This window comes from Diplotaxodon limnothrissa, linkage group LG15 (genome assembly GCF_057381915.1).
Source record: "Diplotaxodon limnothrissa isolate DT_005_m linkage group LG15, D_limnothrissa_male_GT1.1, whole genome shotgun sequence".
NCBI lineage: Eukaryota > Metazoa > Chordata > Actinopteri > Cichliformes > Cichlidae > Diplotaxodon > Diplotaxodon limnothrissa.
In genome coordinates this window covers 5,522,150-5,542,078 of record NC_140610.1, presented here as the reverse complement: position 1 = coordinate 5,542,078, position 19,929 = coordinate 5,522,150, and the positions used below count along the sequence as shown (strand labels likewise).

Below are 19,929 nucleotides of genomic sequence, written 5' to 3'. Positions count from 1 at the left end.
TCCCAGTAGTTTTATGCCAACTACTAATTGTTGTTCCTGGAAGATTTTAATAAGTTGTAAATACAAGACTTTGTGTCGCACCCATAAGGTGCGAGACCATTCTAAATATGTAAACTAAGGTATTCCATGTACAGTGATGCACGTCTTTAGGGTCTAAGCATCCAGTGTCTGAAGTTTAGCTTCAAAGCTAAATTTGCCAATTTTAGCTAGCATTAATTCCTAGAGACAGATGAACTTTGGCTCAAATACAGGACAATTGTCTTTATTAAGAAACCGCAAAGATTATTTGCTAAAGATCTAGATTTACATTGCAGGACAAATCACTCATCTAGACCAAGTCAAAATTGTTTTTATTTTGTACAGGATGACATTTAACTTGGTAAAAACTGACAGGTGATGATGCGGTTTCTCCTTTGGGGCAGTGAACCACTTAAGAGTTGGCATTGGGTCCCTTCTTCTTTCCGAAGGTGGGAACGACATTCACAAAGCGCCTGTTGTACTGGATGCGGCGCTTAGCACGGCCAGTCTTCTTCTTCTTCTTCTCCTGCTTATCAACCTGAAGAAAAATAAGTGGATTGGCATCATTGTAAAAGTGAAGTAAAAGCAGATGTAGTCTGTAGTATAGCTGAAGGCAGAGTCCCCCCAGAATTTTTTTTTGAAGAAGAAGAAGAGGTGAGGTTACACTTACTTTGGGAGTCTGTCCCCGCACTTTTCCGGCACGGGCCAGAGAGCCATGAACCTTACCTGGTAAAGTGAAAGAGAGAAACAAAGATCATGCTATCAAGGTGGTTTTGTTAAGACAAACTATATTAGTGCCATCCTCGGTGTGCCAAGTTTTGAAGTCCCGAAGAAAACAAACATTCAAATATGTGAATAGCTACATGTCATGCACACATACCTCCCAGAAGTCTGCCAGCTACCTCCAGGGTGCAGTGCTCGGAGACACCGCAAGACACCAGAGAGGCATCATTCTCCAGAGGGCACCCAGCAAGCAGCAGCACCTGATCCTCAACCAGGAGACCTTCCAGAGCCTGGACATGAGCCTGGGACACAAACAGGTTTTCTCATAATAATCCTTTATTCAATATTGCCATTAATAAGGTACAATTTTTACACTGGTACAAGTTTTACCTTGATCTGGCCGACAGTCTCCTCTCCAGTCACCTCAAGGGTGTGAGTGTTCTGGCCACGTAAGAAAAGCTGCATCTTGATGCTGGGGGAAAAAAAGAAAAAAAAGGTAGGGCCAAGCATCTTTAGTCATGGATAAAACTTTTATTAGTTTTCATATAAAAGCATAACTGTAACGTCCAACTACCAACATAGCTATTTTATGTTTACTGGACTTGACTATATAACAAGGACTTTGACATCAATTACAATAACTGCTAATTAGGACATCTGATAAAACGCTGGCATCCCTTGAAAATGCTGTGTGCTTTACTTGGTGTGACAAGTAAAAATGTCTACCGTGACGATCATTGCGGAAACATACTTGCGGCATTAAAATTTATTATAACAAATCCCGACTACCAAACCTTCACTTTGCCTTCATACTTCATACTCATAGAATATGAAACCCACATATGATCCTCAAAGTAAATATCTCCGGTGGTAACCTGAAACTTATTAAAACTGTGGAGAAATAATGCACTACCAGCCGCCGTTAGCTGAACTGAAGCTTCTCCCTTCTAGCCAAAGCTATGCTAACTTAGCTAGCCACATGGGGCACGCGTATGGTAAAAGTCCAGTAAAAACATATGAAATACACCTTCACTCGTCAATAAAAAGCCAAACTTATGGTTACGGATGACATATGTGCATCAATCGCAAGATAAAACATGTGACGACAAAGCCAAACTGGGAAATTTTTATTAAAAGTGCACAGCTCTCACCTCGTTTGATGCTAGTCGTGCAACGCTAGGCATAAAAAGGACTGTTTAAGGGTCTACACAGCGCATGTGCGGATTTACGTAACGCTCGTCGGACGCGGTGGCCACGCCTCTTGTACTTTGGTAGTGTCGCAGATTTATCTGTTCTAGTATAGCAGTTATATTTACGGGTTCATGTGATCTTCATAGGTTGTATTTATCTATTTTCTTTGATGTTTTGCAGAAATGCCTGCTCTACTGATATTTGTATTTTATTTTATTAAATTTTGTTTGTTTATTCTCACGGTGTCCTGTTTGTTAAGGTTGTGTTAAGTTTTGTTCTTGAAATTAACATTAACAAATATGGGGGGGGGGGGGGGGGTAAGTTTTTAAAACTGTTTGACTCATTAATATAATTAATATACACTAAATTATTCACGAAATCCTGGCCCTTGTGGTTTATACCAATGTCCCACAACCAACATCAAATTATGTCTTATGTATTATGTTTCATTTAATTATTTTTTTCTCCTACACTTCAGTATTACTGACTGCACATGGAGAGGGTTATATACTCGTCATATTCTTGTGTTTATTTCTTTACAAAAAATACTAAAAAGTTTGTTTGAATATGAGTGGATAATAGTCCTGGGGTGGCATGTCAGCATGTGACTCCCATGGCAATAACAATATTCTGTTACCTTCAGCAATGATTTCAGTGGTTTAAGTGTGGCTCATTTTCACATAAGGATCAAAACGATAGTTCATTTGTATAATTTCAGCCAACTGCTAAACAGTGATATACTTTTTGAGAAGGTTTTGGGTTTTTTTGTTTTTTGCTGTGAAGCAGCACCAGTACAGAGCTCATGTGATGCTGAGATTAGAGCTTCATTTTTACAGAAACACAAAAGTGGCATGAGAACATCTCATTTATCTTTGAGCTCATATTTACCACAAAAGATTCTTCATCCTACTACATTGTAACTGTTCTACATGTTAACTTTGTCATAACAAAGTTAACATGTAATGTGTATTTATCTTTGAGAAAATCTATTATGCTTACTTTGTATGTTCATATCAAACCTCAAAACCCCTGAACTTTATTTTTGTCTTCTATGACAGTTTTTGCCTGAAACACAGCTGAAAAAAAAGTTTAATTTCAATCCTTCAAAAACCACTCGAGCTTCAGCTTGACTAGCAATGCTTTTTGCACATTATTGGGGTATGTTGTGGGTGAAAATGTTTTCATATAAAATGTACTCATAATTATTGTCGTAAAGTGTAATTATTGAATGAGTTGCCAATGAACAACAAAATGTAAATTAAGGTTTTTTTGTTGTTTTTAAAGGCAGTTACCGTGTATACTGTTATATTCAGTTACCGTGGCTCAGTGCAGCATCTAGAAATGCTTGTCAGGGATTTCAGCTTTTGTGGAAACCCATTATTCAAATATATTTCATATTTTAATTACATTCCTGCCTATTGAATATTGGAAAGGAAAAGTTGTTTTACTTTGAATGACAGTAAAAGTGTAAACTAAACAGCTAATGACAATATTCATTCTAGCCCTTTGTGAATTATTTAAAACAAAAAAAACATTTAAGGATATCAATCTCTTTATTATGAAATCAAGTCAAAATAAAAAACAAGGAACTCTTTGTTGCTCTTTAGGGAAACATAACCATGAGTTATTACAAATCTTTGTGATTGGGGGGGAAGAATGATGACAGATACATTAATGAAAGCTTCCCCTTACAAGTTCTTTAACACAAAGACAGAGAGCAAACTAAGTCATCTGGCCTAGAAATTTCAAAAAGAAAAAGCCTTTGTCACACAGGGAAAAAATAAATCTGCCTTAACAAATAACATGCATTCAAGAACCCCAAAAAGAAGCCAGTGCTGGAGAGAATGACTGTAGCAATTAAAGAACTGATAACTGCTAAAGAGGGCCAAATATACTTCTATCAAGAGCTACAATATGTGGTAAAGTTGATTAGCACACTGTGAACCAGAGAAAAGGGGAAGAAATAAAACAAAAGAACAAAGCTTTTTGAAATCTCCATGACGTCTTGGTAAGAAGCCCCGTCCCAAGATGTAAGAAGGTCAAATGGATGGTCAGGCCACTATGTTGTCCATCATGTAGAAGGAGGGGGGTAGTACTGGTTATACTGGGCATATTGGTTGTATTGCCCCCAGGAGTTTTGTCCCCAACCACCGTACTGTTGCTAAAGAGAAAAGTGGGGGGGAGGGGGTTAGAAGGGCTGTAACTGACCACACATACTTCTTGTGACAAACTAATTTCTAAGTGCTGTAAATGTAACTGATCTGTAACCCACCTGGTACCAGTTATAGTTGTAGGCAGAGGCATTTGCCTGCATGTCAGTCATGTTTGCTACAGCACCAGAGCCGTCATCCACACGCTGCCTCTTAGCATCAGGTTCCTGAGAGCTGGAGAGGTAAAGTTTAAATTAGTAAGATCCAGCTTATAGCTGACAAATGAAACAGCAGTTACAGCCAAGTTTGTTTTTACTGTTGTTCTAACCAATTTGTAGATTTTCAATATGTAGAATATGCATCTGCCCTTCACTGAGATATCAAGAAATACAAGACACTCTAGAAAATAGACTAGTAGTAGTCGTCACATGTGTCTTTCTAACACCTTGTTAGAAGGGGGTGTGAAAATTTTCTGAAAGTGTTTGTGGGGATGTGATGGACGCTGCGTTTCATTAACCACCTGTCATACCCGTTCTCGGCCTTCCTCTTTGTCGATTCATTTTCTTTTTGTAGTTTCTGTTGTTCTTCATAGGCAGCAACAAGGCTGAAAGATGTAAAAGAATAAACATGACTCTTTACAAAAAAAACCAAAAAAAAAACCAAACAAAACAAAGAATGAATGTATTCATTTCTCCCTTTACCACTAAAAACAACTTACGCATTAATATCGCTGCCAAAGTCTTCAAGAAACTCGACTTTGCGCTGGGCAAAGAGGAGTCGTGATTCAAGAGGCATTGGGCTATTCAGGGCTCGGTCAAAACAAGCCAAGATCTCTGCCTCATTCTGGGTCACATCTCGATTGTATTCCAGCTCAAGCAGGTTTAGATACAGTTTTGGACTCGTCTACAAAAACCACAAAACACACAATTTAGTTGACAACTAGTGCAACACAGTTATATTTATCATGTGAACAGAATTCATTGCAAGAGAAACACAACCAATGCTATAATGTGTTGACCATCTGATATAGTCAACCCTCTCTCACCTGGTCTTTTTCAATAGCATCCAGAAGCACCTTCCTCGCCTTGCCCAGACTCCTCTGCACCTTCATCAGCTGCCTGGCCAGCTTCACAGCATAGAACGATGTCTCAGTAGCATTCTTCGCAGACTCCATCGCCTCCCTCAACAGCGCCTCAGCTTCCTCCAAGTTTCCGTGGCGACGCTCCAGGCTGACCCTCCGAAGGCGCACCATGGCGAGACCTGGGATCGATGCCTCCAGGGACTTCAGGATGCTCTGAGCCTCCTCTATGCTGCCTGGGTTAAAAAAGAAGAAAAAAGAAAGAGGAATGTCAGCTGAGCAGTTTTCCACATTTGTTTCTTATTCATGATCTCCATGCTTTATGTTGCTTTTGCATTTAATTTGCATGCTGCTTTGACTGACTAAGGTACTCACCCTGCTGCTCCTCAAAGGCTGCCCACAGCAGGTGGATGGCTGGTTTCTTGGGCAGATGGACGGTACACGCCTTCTTGTAGACATGTCTCACACCCTCAGTGCTGTATCCCTCTAGATATTTTGCATACTTCAGAGTGAAAAAGAGAAAGCAAGTTGGAAGAAAGCCAGGAGAGGACAGAGGAAAAAAAAAAAAAAAAAAAAGAAAGAAAGAAAGAAAGAAAAGAAAGAAAGAAAAGAAAGAAAGGCAAAAGAGACAAGACATTTTTAAACTACATTTTGAGTTCACAGACAGGCAATTTCTTCATTGACAAGATCGTTTTTAGAAATTTTCTGTGTAAACCCATCAGCACCTTCATGGAACCAATTAGATAAGTTTCTGTAAGGTAGTGGGAGACGAAGAAGATGCAACGTAGTAGTTGGCATATGCTGCAGTCAAATCTTGTGTGGCAAGCTGGCCATCCCCTAATACAACAGATACAGTCACATATCAACGTTACACGCAAAGAGTGCAGGACTGTGTCGATGTGATATCATCGTTGATGGGGGAAGTGCAGGGAGGTAGCAGGAGTGTCGGAAAGGCTCAAGGTCACTTTACCTTGATCCAAAACTCCTCATAGAGAGCGCAGGCGATGAGGCATCTTTCGAAGAGAACCACCACACGCTCCGGAGTCCCATTCTCAATTTCGAACTCCAAGTACTCCTTCCAGTTGTTCAGTTGAGTCTTCTCCAAGGCTTTGACGTGGAAGTACGGTCTCTTAATCTAAAGAAACACAAATTGATTAGTTTGATAGTAATGAGGGGGGGACTGAAAGAATAAAACATCAGTAAGGGAAAAAAAAACAAGACCCACCCCTTCTTCAAAGGCCCAGCGCTTGCTGACTTCGTGTTCATTGTGGTTGAAAACTTCCTGCCGCACCTCAATCACCTTGTGGCGCATGTTCTCAATCTCCGTCACTCTCTACATACAAACACACAGACAAAAACAAGGTTAGCACCCTTATTTGTGCTTCTCCGTATCACATTCTCCACTTGATGTAAAAACTTCTATTCCTGCAGCCAACGATTTACATCACCAGAGATAAGAAGCCTGCAGAGGGGAGAAGTATTTATGCACCCTGCATATCAGCCACTGGGTATAGGTGCTGGGATCAACGGGCCCCGGGTGATCCTGTAAGTTTTAGGGCGAGTCCCTGACTGGATACCAACGTGAATCCCACCTGGCATTGATTGGCCTGGCTGCTGACATAAAGACACCTCTTCAAACCTAGGCAAATTATCTTTTCCCTTTCATCATGGATAACATCCAAGCTCCTGCTAACCCTGCAAGCAGCAATTTTATAAATTTTTTTCCCCTACGGGATTGGCAGAGAAGGTTTTACCTTAGCAGGATCCGCAAGATCCTCTGTACCAGGTGGAAGCTCCTCCTGAGCAACTTGTGACTCTCCACTGTCACCAACCATTCCCGACAGGCTGGCTTTAGAGAGCTCGAGCCTTAGCTGGACAAACTCCTCTTCTGACAAGAAGTGCCTGGGGTGATTAGTCTGCACATGGTCTTTGAACCTGCAGAGAGAAAAGAAAATGTCAGTGCACAGCTCTTTCATACAATGACGTTATAATTTTCAAAATGATTTGCACCATGACTATTTATTCCTTTACCAAAGCATGAAATCAACTTTCAGTTAAGCTGTTCAAGATGGAAGATTAAGCAAAACCAACCAAGCAGACCATGGGCAGAGGTAGAAACTATTATTTGTGCAGTTCCAAAACAAACATTTCAAGACTGCAGAACAGGATATGTCCATCACTGGGTTTGGGGCTTTGTAATTTTAAAAACTTTATAATTTTAAAAACTTTATATTTGCCTTTTATGATGATTTTAATAACACACTCCTCAAGTGAATGCAAACTTTCAAACAAATCTGGAAACTGTTCTTTTACTGTACCTCTGGAAGTGCTGGGAATACAGCTGGGTTGGAATGCCCAAGATGCGGTCATAGATGGCGGTGACGTTACCCAACTTCTGCTGCTCTGTCTCCCAGTTTATGAAGGATTCCCACAAACGGTCTGAGCGAAAGTCAGTGCCTGCTGCAAGCACTGCATGCTCATAGGAGCTAATAGGAAAACAAAAAAGGAAAAAAGATTCATGAAATGTCTCATTAACTCATTAACATTTGAGAAGAAAGTAAAACAGTAGAGTGTGTGTGTGTGTGTCTATATATATATAAATAAAGACTTTACTCACGCTCGAATGCGCCCCTCAGTCTCTGGGTCATTAGGATCAGAATTCTCTTTGATGAAGGTCAAATAGTGGATCCACAGGTCGACACTGAGAGGGATGACCTGCAAACCTCTTCTGTACACCTTGGAAAAAAATAAATAAAATGAGTTTGTTCATAAAAGTCTGAGTTTTTATGCCCCAAATTTTGGTTCTTAACAGATTATTCTAGCTGGTCAGTTATTGATGACACAGAAAAGCAGGCACACAAAAAAAAAAAAAAAAAAAGCAACACGTGTACAAAAGTACAAGAGGCATACTTACTTCTTCTGCAACTTGTACATTGCCATGCTTTTTCTCAATATCTGCATACTTCTTCCAGTAGCCATAGCAGTAGGGGTAACGTAGGAAAAACACATCAAATGCCTTCCTCACTGCTGTAAGGACATTCTGTAAAGAAGCAGAAAGACCAAATTGCAACAATTTAACCACCTCTTTTTAGCATTACAAGTAATTTCTGTTCAAATTTATTGGACAAGAATATATTTTCACTCAGTTTTGTAAATGTGTGTGCCTTCTGTTTACCTCTTGTTCTACATACTGCAGCAGATAGACCCACGCATTGAAATCTTCTGGGTTTTCCTCAACTCCCTTAAAAAGCTTTTCAAACTCTGAGGGCAGTTCAGGATCTGTAGGAACAGCTGCTTCTTCTGTTGTTTCTTTGGATGGGTCTTCTAGCTCCATGCCATCCTCTGCCACCTGTGTAGCCTCTGTCCCATCTAGAGAAGTTGACAAGGAATCATCAAGTGAGTTTAACTACAAAATTACAGTTTATGATTTGTGCATAATGTGTCATTTGTTGACAGTTTTCTTTTCAATAAATTAGTTACTGTAAGCACCGACAGAAAAAAATAGAGAGAGACACTATGCTGATTCTACACAGTACCTTTCTTGGTTGCTTGTTGAAAACTAGCTAAATCTTACGACGTTACACTAACAATTGGACCAGAGTCAACTTCATGACTAAGCATTTATTATTAAATCAATTGAGCCAACTGAAAAACAAGTTTTAAGTTACCTTGACTGTCAGTCTGCCCAATGGATTCAGACTCAATATTCATGTCCTGGCTGCAAGGCTCAGACCCTACAGGTTCTGTTGCTTGCTGTGCATCTTCTGTGGGCTGTGGAGGGGGAGGAGGTGGCGGTGGTGGAGGTGGGTGTTCTTGGAAGAGCTGAGCATTGGCAAGTTGAAATTGTTCCACAGCCTTCTCCACAGATCCCAGATCTGTGGAATTCATTTGCTGACCCGGTTGTTGCTCTTGTCCCATGGCATCCTGAGACACATCTGAATCCTCAGGCAAGACATTGGAGAGAGGCTCTGGAGCAACCTGGTCTACTGACCAGTCAGTCGCTTGGCCTACGACAGGAAGGTCTGGAAGAAAGGCATCCCCATTGCTCTCCATGGCAGGGGACTCAGTATCCAGCATTCCAGGAAATGTACCCTCTGAGATTTTCAGGTCTGTTGGGACAGAAAAAAAGTAAAGACAAACTCAGGAAAAAGAAAATAGATTTTTCCACACACCGAATACTATTACAGTTTACTGAAATATTAATGGTTTGTACAACTTAACAAAAAAAAAAAACTAAGAAAACTAGCTCTGAAATAAGCTAAAGTATTCCCACCATTTAAATAAATCAATAAATAAAAACATCCACTGAGTTTCCAATAATTTCTTTAAAAATACGCACTTAATGATACTAGTCAGGACAGCACAAAAACAATGTCAAGTACAATTATAATAAGGAACTTGGTGCCTAAAATAAACAAGTAAGAAATATCCAAGTGTGAACTGCAGTTATAGGTAAAATATCTACAAACAAGAAATTACTTTCAACTCACAATTTAAGCCAGTTTAGTTCTGACAAAGAATTTTCCACAACTATTGACAACGTGCTGTATTTTAAACTTGCCATGAACCTTCACTACTTAAAATGATACTTATAAATCTGACGCAACACGACGCATGTTTTTCGTTTCAAACTATTTTTTTTTATTTTACTTCCTTTACGCCTAAAGGGGTCAACCCTAGTAAAAACAGCCGCTAAAGCAACAGGATACTTCCTTGTTCTAACATTAAACCAGTGCCAGTTTAAGCTTCAGCCCTAATTTAACTACTAAAAATAATTCCGCGTACTCGGTTGCTTACTCTTAGCTTCTCGCTTAGCTACCTTAATACTAAAGTTGTTTTCTTTTTTAATTTTACTTTGGGGATTTTTTTTTTGTTTTTTAAATGCAATATTTCCTTTAAAAAACGAGTAGCTTTAGCTTTGTTTGCTCCTCGAGGCCTTTTTGTTGCCGGGAGGTCTTTTCCATGATCAAAGTTCAATCAGAAGTTAGGCCTGGCGCCCGTCTATCTCAAATAAGTATAATAGTAGAGGTCGAGGCATGTTTCGTGTACGCGCTTGCTTAGTACGGTCCAACACAAACTATTCGTCTTTAATTAAGTATCTACATTTTTCATCGATTCTTTACGTTGATAGCAACGTTTACAGAATAGCGAATAGGAAACTGTTACATACATCGTAACTAGGACATTTACATGTACAGCCTTTGCTTAGGCCTCCAGGAAATAGTCGGTAGCAGTTAGCTAACAGCAGCACGTTAGCTAACAGGCTAATGTTACCCATTTCGCCACTAGCGATTGTTAAATTCGTTACTAACCAGATAAAACCAAATCAACAAATAAAAATACGTTTAAGAATCTTATCCGTATCTGTTGCGTCAATTTACTTACCCCCGTGGACTTGAGTGCAGCTTTTGAATTCACTTTATCTACACTATTGCGACCGGCCGCGTTTCGCATACCATTCTTAAGTTGGAGGAAGATGAGAGGGACAGTGTACGCATGCCCAGTCGAACTACCACCCACCAGCGACGGCGCGCTATTCGTTGTTCTTGATGTCTTGCCAATTTACATTTTATGATGAAATTAAAATGCAGAAACAATATTTTGAAGTTAGCCCATAGCTTTTGTGAATTCCTCCAGAAGTAATGAAATAAATAAATACATTTCCTGCAGTTGCAGTGTTTGTTAAAAGTGCTGCATATAAACCCTACATATTTTAGTGTACACACACTGACACAAGAATTCAACCGCTTTTAAACCGCATGACGCAATATTAAACGTGAGCTCTAAATCTTCTGTGGCTTTTGTACAATACGTTACACTGCATTGAATTTTTTTGAAAGTAACACTCTTTACTTTTATTAATAAAAAAACAAACATTTACAATCAACCAAGCTTTATACCACTTTATACTTCCATACAATAAATCCCCCAAACAACTTCTCTAGGTATAGAATTACATTTTGTATTTCACTTTTATTATATTTATTAAAGCATTTCGTTTTATTAAACAAACCACTATTGATCTAATTAATCACTTGGGACTCAGCAAGCTGCAGCAAGCAGGTAAAGTCAGGTAGGTCTGGTACTGTTGTGTGGGAGCTTTCTAGTTAACCTAACCCAGCTATGTGCCAGTAAAGGTGTTATTAGTTTTATTACTATATTTTCATTTAGACTTTGTCCCTAGTCAGCATCACTTCGTCACAATCCTGACATTTCTCCACCATATCGACTTCAAGAACTTGTTTACTTGCTTCCTAATATATTCCACACTTTGTTGAGTGCTACTGTTACAATACAATATTACCAATTTAATATCTCAGTGGTTATATTACTGTGGCAGATCAACATGTGTTGCAAGTTTATGCACCACACTGGCATGTTTGTTATTCAGCTGCCTCGCCTCAGTTGCAAGTAGACAACAATTTCAGAGATCCTTATCATGAATGTTTGTGCCTGAAAATGTGGAGCGGTATTTGAGATCCTAGATTTGACTAAATCTATGAAAATTATGTCTTTTTGCTTTTATAAAGTCATTGACAACTTTTTTTATTTTAAGAAACTTCTAAGAACAGTAATAATAGTTAGATGTTAAACTGGCAGGCACAACAGAATGAAAAACAGGGTGAGGCCCCTTTGTAAAATCTCACATTTAAACCCATTTCAAAAGTAAAGTTGGGACGGTTATTCTCATAGCCTTATTTTTGAATAAGGCTTATGAGTGCATGACTGTTTTATGATATTAGAATCACCTCTCATAATTTATTATGGCAATAAACACGAGTTCACTTATATTTATACTGACCGTGTCTTTCTTTAGGCAGCCTAAATTAATAAGCTGGTGTCAGGTAATGCTTTCACCAATGAAATACTGTAGTTCCTCCCGCCCTACTCACTCACATTCTCCACGTCACAGACTAATAATACAGGAACTGTTTGAATGGATGATAAGACATGCCAGAAAGACCCGAAAGTAAACCGTCTCCTGAGACCACCGGGCCAACTAAATCATGGCATGTGTTTCATGTGTGCGGTCTTGTGTGTTTTCATTGCGGTACGTTAAACCAGAGGCGATTACATCCATAATGAACGCCCAAATGGCGTCAGCAATAGTGCCTAATGGACCGGTCTGCAGTTCTTTTTTTCTGGGCGCGCATGCGAAATGGCGTGCAGTGCGTTTAGGGGCAGTCGCGTTTTTTAAAATCTAAATGAAGGGTGTGTTTTCCCAACGTCCACGGTGGTTTCTACGGAGCGTGGATTTTGAAACAATTACAACGTCAGTGCATAACTTTATTAAATCAATAATCTGGTGCAGATTTAAACGATTGTTTATTTCGTTGAACGATTTGATTTTGGGCTGTCTAATAAATCGAATTAAAGATTATTTGAGTGTTAATTACCTAATTTACTAATTCTCTAGCTGTTATGTTTAAGGAGGAATACGGACATGAAGATTGATTTGTAGAGAGTTTCTGTGCACCATCCTTCTAGTCTTTTGTTTTCAATGTAGCCAAATTTCTGAGCTCCGAGGTAGCCCCTGAATGTATCAGTAGTGTGTGTGAGCGGTATAGAGGAAGTGGCGGCTGATCTGGGTCCGCACCTTTTCCGGTAACACAGCACCGCCACCACTGTGACTGAACGGCTGGAGAGAGAGAGAGAGGGAGGAAGAGAGACAGAGAGCGGCAAGAGCGGGGAGAAACGGTCCGGGGACAGGGGGATGATTGCCGCAGACGTAAGTATTTACCGCGGTCTTCGTTTTATCTGTACCGTGTTGCTTTTCTGTGTGTGAAAAGAGTATTTTTTTCGGATCCAAAGTTGTCCTCTGTACTAACACCCCTCCCTTCTCTGGACCGCTCCTGTGTCACAGGGGGAAGAGAAGAAAGTCGGATGAATCAATGACCTTTTGAGCGCTCTTCCTCTGGATGTCCCGGCGCAGAAACGGACCGGAGAGGTTTAATTTAGGCTTTTTAATAAGAAAATTACCGAGCTTTGAAAATTCACCGACTGGAATTAGCTAAGGCCAATTGTGGATACCCGGCAGCCAAGGAGGAAGTGGGAACCCCCGGGCTTGAACTGGGCCTGATTTTTGTATAGTCCGCTTCTGGTGAGAAGGCACTACTTTGTGTCAGTTTCCAGCTCCGCTGAGAGCAACAGGATTTCGAACGGAAAAAAAACTTGAAATGTGGCTTTTGACGGAAGTCAGTGCTCATAGGCGACTTTGAAACATATCGGGCTTTTTTCTTCTTCTTACTTCGGAATCCATTGGATCATGAAAACAGACCCCCACTCAAGTCTGTGAGGGCTCCATACACACTGCTTCTACTGAATGCTCAGGTCAGATCACCACAGACCAGCTAACTGTACTGTACAAACTTGCAAGCCACCACCTTTTGAACATTGACACTTGTGTCAGCCCACCGCTGCCATCACGTGGAGGACTTTCAGTAGCAACACAGTGAAACTGTAACTTCTCAGTGATATATCTCCCCCTATTTTCTTCTCATTGGAGAAGCTTCATTATATCTTCTAAAGAAGTATTTATGAACAGAAAACAAGATGGGGAAAATGCTTTCAAAGATCTTTGGCAACAAGGAGATGAGAATATTGATGCTTGGACTTGATGCTGCTGGGAAAACTACCATCCTGTACAAGCTGAAGCTGGGACAGTCAGTCACCACCATCCCCACTGTTGGTTTCAATGTGGAGACTGTCACCTATAAGAATGTGAAGTTCAATGTGTGGGACGTGGGGGGACAAGATAAGATCAGGCCGCTCTGGAGACATTACTACACGGGCACCCAGGGGCTCATTTTTGTGGTGGACTGTGCCGACAGGGATAGGATCGACGAGGCGAGGCAGGAGCTCCACCGCATCATCAACGACCGGGAGATGCGGGACGCCATCATCCTCATCTTCGCCAACAAGCAGGACCTCCCAGATGCCATGAAACCACACGAGATCCAGGAGAAGCTGGGCCTGACGCGGATCAGAGATAGGAATTGGTACGTTCAGCCTTCGTGTGCGACGACAGGGGACGGACTCTACGAGGGCCTGACCTGGCTTACCTCAAATTATAAGTCTTAATGTTTCCCTCCCTCCCTCCTCCTTTCTCACCAGCCTGGACACTTGGAGGCAAAAGAAGTAGCTGAGAATGAAAAATAATAAGTAAAAAGAAAAAAAGATGCAATCTGAAGCAATTAATACCACGACCCCTCTGCTGAGTGTGTATCAAAGAGGGTAGCATTTACTTCTAGTTTTCTTTCTTTCTCTTTTTTTGGATAATGTTGACATCACTATAATCACAGATTTCATTTAAGCAAAAAACCAACATATTTCTTGGCTTTTTTTTTTCTTTGTAGCTTGCTTTGGTTCACACTCTGTATAACCAGCACTGTTTAAATATACAGTACGCTTTCTTTTACAGCAAATTCTTTATTTTTTTAACTCCCTGTTTTTTGTTTTTTTGTGTAATTTTTTTTTCAGGGGACTATGGGGGACACGTTTATATTTCCACCCCATGCTTAACCCTCATTCAGTATTCTCAGTCATCACCCAGCTACATATCCAAAGGATGGGGAAAGTCCAAAAAGACAAAAAACAAATGAAAAAAAAAAGCCCATTGCCTAGCACAACCGCATATCACCTTCACTGGTCGAAGTTGCCGCTGTAATTTGTTAGAATGCGTGTTTATGAATATGTTAGGACCTTCCTTTTGTATTCGATTGTACTGGGATGAATGAGGACGTGTTAGTTATTTCATGTGCAGTGATTCCATCCATAATGTCTACTGTGGCGGTTTGTTCGAAAGACACTATGTGGACGCTTGATATTCTGACACACACACGTACACACTGTGATATGGATATATCTATACATTTTGTTGTTTCAGGGTTTGAATCTGTTACAACCAGTCTTATCGTTTCCTCTCGAGCTTCCGTTACTGTTGAGTGTTTGTAGTTTCGGCTGCCTTAAGAGGGACCTGAGTTACAGGTGTCCCCACACCCCCCTCCCCAAAATCAAGACAGCAGAAGGTATTCTTAGTCGCTGAGTTTGCACTGCAGGACAGAGCGAGGGAGGGAGGGAGAGGGGTTGGTTAGCAACAAGGTGGCTGTGCACATTTTTACTCTCTGTGACTGACTTTTGGACCCCAGCAAATGTTAACCAAATACCCAACCCTCCCCATTCACCACCACCACCTCCTCCACCTCCAATGCAGGTGCTCCAGTGACTTCAACCCCCTTCTCTTTTCTTTAATTATTATTATTTTTAAAATCATCAGCCTGTATGGTCCTGCAAACACCAAACCGGCTATTCTGTTAACGCTTTATAGATGCCGCTGTTTTATTTCTTCTCTTTTTCTTTTTTTTTTCTTTTGCTATTGCTGATAAAATAATAAAAAAAATTATATATCCAGATCAGTACGGAAGTGATGCCTTTTCAATGAGCAGCTGCTACCGTAGCAAAAGTCATATTTCACAAAAAGTTCCCAAAAGAGGAAACGAGAGCTTCAGGGCGTTATAATGACTGAAAGAAACTCGAACGAACACGAAGTGAAGTGAGCCTCAGCCTGTTTCCTTTCTGCTGTTGAGTGTGTGTGTGTGTGTCTGAGTCATTTGCTGTGAATAAATGATGAGATCTCTAGTTTCAGAGAAGTGATTGTCAGGTAAACTACTTTGCCTCAAGTCTTAAAGTTTCACTCTGGTCATCAGAGTGCCGGATTCATAAAGAAAGCAAGTTTTGCTAATCTGTAAGCCATGGTAGGTTAAAAGCCAGAGGGAACAGGACCGTAATTCACTGTCTTGGTAATGGTGAGTAATACTGAGCCTGAATCATAACTTTAATGAGGAAATTACACATTTTTCTGCTGAAGATTCTGCCTAAAATACAAGTACAATGAATTTATTCTCTTTTGAGTAATTGGGCAGTGCCTTTCTTTGCCTTTGCGCAACATCTGAGGTTAGTCAGCATCACAAAAGATCTTTACCGCCCTGGCATTTTGCCCTGAGTAAGCGAGCTGCCCTGAAGCACGCATTTGAGATCAGGCCACCGTTTCAAAGCCATGCTTTCACCTCCGCGCAGAGCAGCACAGACCTTCGTGTGTGTTTCCACTGCATAACAAAAGTAGGGACATGGCTGCGTTTGGAAGGTCAGGTTCCTCTCTCTGTACCAAAAAGAGGAGGGTGTGAATTGCGGGGAGTGACATCACTGTGTAGTCAGGAAATGCTTTGAAGGAAGAAGATAGTTGTCATGGAAATTGGTGGTTGAGGAGTGAATGCCTGAATGAAAACAGGTTGAACTACATCAACAGACAGGTGAAGTCCTGGGGCTTTTGACACTTTCTAAACTTAAGGAGGAAAGAGCTTCCTTAAAAGCTGACATAGCTGAAGGTATGACAGTGTCCCCAGCTATGTTAATGTAAAAATATTCAGAGGAGTCAGTCCAGGAATTCCTGCGCAGGAATTCTTGCTGTTTATCTCTGCATTTGCTCCGTTTGCTCGCGAGCTGTTTGCTCTGTGAGTGTGTGTCGGTTTGAAGTTTGACCTGTTGCTGTGTGGAAAGCACACATGTGACGAAGGACACTGAGATAGACACACAAATGAGACGGGCTATCTCTCCTGAAACCGCCGCTGTGCTCTGGATTTTTCTCTCGTACTGAAACCACTTTAACAGAACGTCCGAGGGGCCGTGCCCCGGCGCTCTCAGGCGTGATCTTGTTTGCTTCTGACTTTCCATTCATGACTCTCATTGTGGATGCAATCAAAGTGAAACCCACAGAATGCCTTTCTCAAGAGGGTTCAATGAGAGGAAATGTGGCAAGGGAGAGCATTTTGAAACCGTTCCTGATGTTACATCAGCGCCGAGCCAGTTCATTGTGCTGCACATGTCGTTGGCCTTTTGTACAGCTGTCACTGCGTTCGGCAGCAGATGCACTGCACATATTGGCTGGTGTCAAATGCTGTCAGGCTCACCTGTGGCCCTCACTTAAAGGGCAGGATTTAAGACTGTTATTTAAATAGATTATATAATTTCATGTTTTTATTAGGAAATACCTGTGTCAGTGAGAACAGCTGCACTCACACAGCCTTCCTACACTCAACCCTGTTTCATTTTTATATGCATTCAGTATTTTTTTTTTTTTTTTTTTCATCTGAAGCACTGCCATTGTATGTCTCAGGGTGGGGGTTGACTTAGACCATTGTACGCCTGAGAAGGGGGTGGTTTCAAACAATACTTTAAAACCGAGCTCATTGGCAGTTCCTCCGTCCTCGTTTTGTTTATTCAGGCGTTCCTCTTTGATTTCAGTCTGTCTTCAGTTCTTCATTCAGCAGGGCAGGAAACCATTCTCGTGCACGTGTCATCAATAACAGGTCTGTAGCTCGTGAACTTGCACAATCAACGAAGCGTCTCGCGCTTTCTAAGAAGCATTCACCTGCTTGTTCAGCGCTGATTCGGCATTCTGTGTTTTACGTGCCGCTGTAATCCTTGCTCTGCTTCCTAACTGCAGCACCGGCTGGGGTTATGTTTAAGTTAACTTCATGTGACACACACACACTCAGCGGCTACGCAAGCCGACACGTTGCCTCTCACACCTCAGGCACTTGCTGTCTGAATCCTCCCACAGCCGTTTCCACAGAGTGTGCTCACTTTGCTGAAAGAGTCAGAGGCCAAGTAAAGAACTCCACCGTTTTCTCCTCATGTTCATACAAATATGTTTAGGTGGTGCTTTGCTGGTGTGGGAATAGATTTGAAAGTAGGGTGTAAAGGAGGTAATTATACTTTAATGTATGTAAACAAAACAAATAAAAATCAGGTTTTACATTAAAAAACAATATGATGCATCTTTTCAATTCACTGCTGCAACAGTCCTACCCTTTGAGGCTTGAGCTTTCAGCCTTAAGCTTCCCTCTTAAACAAGGACATTATATTCAGTCATGTCCCCATGTCTCTTCGACTTTACCACCCAGTGATTGTTAGCGTGTCAGGGATAAGTATCAAGCTCGGATACTTGTCTTCTTTGTCTTCTGATTGAATCCTTACCTGCACTTCTATTTAGCAGAACACTCCTGACACACCAAGCTGCATCAGCCAGAGATCCAGCTCAGAAGGTTACAGCGTCTTGGTTGTCATGGGGCCTGTTTCAATAGCCCCGTTAAAGCAGCATGCAGAGTGACATTCAGCTTCCAGGCAGTTGTAAGCTCTTCAGAGTCTGTTGCACATTGCATTTCCCTCCTCCTTGGACAATGTGCTAATAATTATAGGGAGCCCAGGGCCTGTGTTTGCATTTGGCAAAGAAGCTTTGCAGTGGGAGGGATGTGAGCTGCTACAAACCCCACGCTGCAGCAAAGATTCAGGCTCAAATATGTAATTAATGGAGGCTTTTTTTTTTCTAACTGAAGCCTGTAAACGAGAGAAAAATTGTTTTTTACAAATTTTACTTTTAATTACTTAATGAAATTATTTTAATTACTTTAATTTAATTTTACTACTATTTTTTACTAAAACTATGAAATGCCAAAGCCTAACTAACCAACTCTGAGGTCTTTTTTTTAAAATAAATTTAAGAAAAAAACTGTCACTGTTGGAATTGTGCTCAAAGTCTTTTCTACGTCAGTGAAAATCTGATAACTAAACGATTAGCACAAAGAGAATTATGACCTCTTGTCTTTTGTCAGCAGAAGAAACTTTATCAAATACATAACAGGAAGCGAGACGATTTTCTAATTACAGAGAGAGAGAGAGAACAAACGTTTCCTTTATAGATTAAGACAGACAAACTGATGGGTAAAAGCAATGTTGCGCTTTCGTTTGTGACAGGAACTGACATATGCTGCAACCTTCCTGTGTGACACATGGCACACCACAGCAGCATATGGACAAATTCAGATAACCAAAAGAAGATTAGCAGAATAGTGTGGAGACAATAACAATAGCAGAGTCAAATTATTGTTATTATGGACTAAATGATGTGTCTGCTAAACAGCACTGTAATTACCTTGACTGTCTTGCTGCTGTGTTTTCTATTGTGAAACCCTGATTGTTTTGAATATGGGTTTGGACACTGAAACGTAACCAACATATGTTAGTTTCCCTCTGACTCAAATCTCCCCTGCTTTTTTTTTGCTAAAACAGTCAACAAGTGTTACTATGCCTTCACACGTCCTCTAAAAACTGTGCTAATAAAACATAATAATCATAGGTTACAGGCTGCCATTTACACTGTCGCACTCTGAAGGGGGAGACAATTAAGCTAAATGTCCCCCTCTCTCTCTCTGGGGACTGTTGTCAACCTCCCACTTACACAAACACAGAAGCAGAGTCACCAATACAATGTTCATCCCTAAATAACACACAGCACTAAATCCCAAAATAAACTCACCACACACAGCCTCCCCACTGGCTCTTACTAATGTCCAATTTGGCGAGCCACCTTCTTTTATGTAGGACACAGAGCATATAGCTTCACACACCAGCAGCTGTGTGTTTAGTCTGTGTACTCGGGTCATGTACATTAGGGCTGCCACAAACGATTATTTTGATAGTCGACTAGTCACCGATTATTTTTGCGATTAGTCGACTAATCAGATCATCATCCATTAGACGTAAAACTACAGCTTATTGCACCAGCAGCATCTGCTCTTATATAACTATCATTAGCTTACAGCTTTAAGTGTTTAAGGTCTGTGCTAACTAAAAATAAAGACAAGATGATAGTTTATTAAATTTTAATGAAATTTGCAGATTGTTTCGGTGAAGTTTAATAAACTCCTTGCT

At 40.7% G+C, this 19,929-nt stretch overlaps 3 protein-coding genes across 4 annotated transcripts; 1 reads left to right on the top strand and 2 right to left on the bottom strand.

The window, feature by feature from the left end:
- Positions 1 to 241: 241 nt before the first annotated feature.
- faua (FAU ubiquitin like and ribosomal protein S30 fusion a) lies at positions 242 to 1,939 on the bottom strand. The gene is made up of 5 exons (XM_085372311.1): positions 1,893 to 1,939; positions 1,132 to 1,213; positions 899 to 1,043; positions 689 to 744; positions 242 to 556 (listed from the first exon to the last, which is right to left on the bottom strand). Exons 2-5 carry the CDS (start codon positions 1,204 to 1,206, stop codon positions 431 to 433), a joined length of 402 nt encoding a protein of 133 aa, XP_085228437.1. The 5' UTR covers positions 1,207 to 1,213; positions 1,893 to 1,939; the 3' UTR covers positions 242 to 430.
- Positions 1,940 to 3,541: 1,602 nt separating this feature from the next.
- On the bottom strand, positions 3,542 to 10,631 carry prpf39 (PRP39 pre-mRNA processing factor 39 homolog (yeast)). Of its 2 annotated transcripts, none has more exons than XM_085372079.1 (15): positions 10,546 to 10,631; positions 8,829 to 9,269; positions 8,336 to 8,529; positions 8,075 to 8,200; positions 7,778 to 7,896; positions 7,479 to 7,646; positions 6,915 to 7,095; positions 6,386 to 6,493; positions 6,131 to 6,295; positions 5,536 to 5,662; positions 5,128 to 5,396; positions 4,801 to 4,985; positions 4,612 to 4,686; positions 4,205 to 4,316; positions 3,542 to 4,093 (listed from the first exon to the last, which is right to left on the bottom strand). In XM_085372079.1, exons 2-15 carry the CDS (start codon positions 9,235 to 9,237, stop codon positions 4,004 to 4,006), a joined length of 2,328 nt encoding a protein of 775 aa, XP_085228205.1. In that variant the 5' UTR covers positions 9,238 to 9,269; positions 10,546 to 10,631; the 3' UTR covers positions 3,542 to 4,003. The 2 variants fall into 2 exon arrangements, with proteins under 2 accessions (XP_085228205.1, XP_085228204.1); XM_085372078.1 differs by having other exon boundaries at positions 3,543 to 4,093; positions 4,603 to 4,686.
- Positions 10,632 to 12,797: 2,166 nt separating this feature from the next.
- Positions 12,798 to 15,561, top strand: arf6a (ADP-ribosylation factor 6a). Its single transcript, XM_085371842.1, has 2 exons — positions 12,798 to 12,889; positions 13,025 to 15,561. The coding sequence occupies exon 2, from the start codon at positions 13,714 to 13,716 to the stop codon at positions 14,239 to 14,241; it is 528 nt and encodes a 175-aa protein (XP_085227968.1). The 5' UTR covers positions 12,798 to 12,889; positions 13,025 to 13,713; the 3' UTR covers positions 14,242 to 15,561.
- The last annotated feature ends 4,368 nt before the right edge of the window (positions 15,562 to 19,929 follow it).

Excerpts from the sequence above, each read along its gene's own strand:
- faua (XM_085372311.1), bottom strand. The coding sequence starts at position 1,206 with ATGCAGCTTTTCTTACGTGGCCAGAACACTCACACCCTTGAGGTGACT. Across the intron at positions 1,044-1,131 it reads AGACTGTCGGCCAGATCAAG|GCTCATGTCCAGGCTCTGGA; the intron begins GTAAAACTTGTA and ends TTTGTGTCCCAG. Across the intron at positions 557-688 it reads TGCGGGGACAGACTCCCAAA|GTTGATAAGCAGGAGAAGAA; the intron begins GTAAGTGTAACC and ends ATTTTTCTTCAG.
- prpf39 (XM_085372078.1), bottom strand. The coding sequence starts at position 9,237 with ATGCTGGATACTGAGTCCCCTGCCATGGAGAGCAATGGGGATGCCTTT. Across the intron at positions 8,530-8,828 it reads TGGGCAGACTGACAGTCAAG|ATGGGACAGAGGCTACACAG; the intron begins GTAACTTAAAAC and ends CAACTTCTCTAG. Across the intron at positions 4,317-4,602 it reads GCCGAGAACGGGTATGACAG|CTCTCAGGAACCTGATGCTA; the intron begins GTGGTTAATGAA and ends TTACCTCTCCAG.
- arf6a (XM_085371842.1), top strand. The coding sequence starts at position 13,714 with ATGGGGAAAATGCTTTCAAAGATCTTTGGCAACAAGGAGATGAGAATA.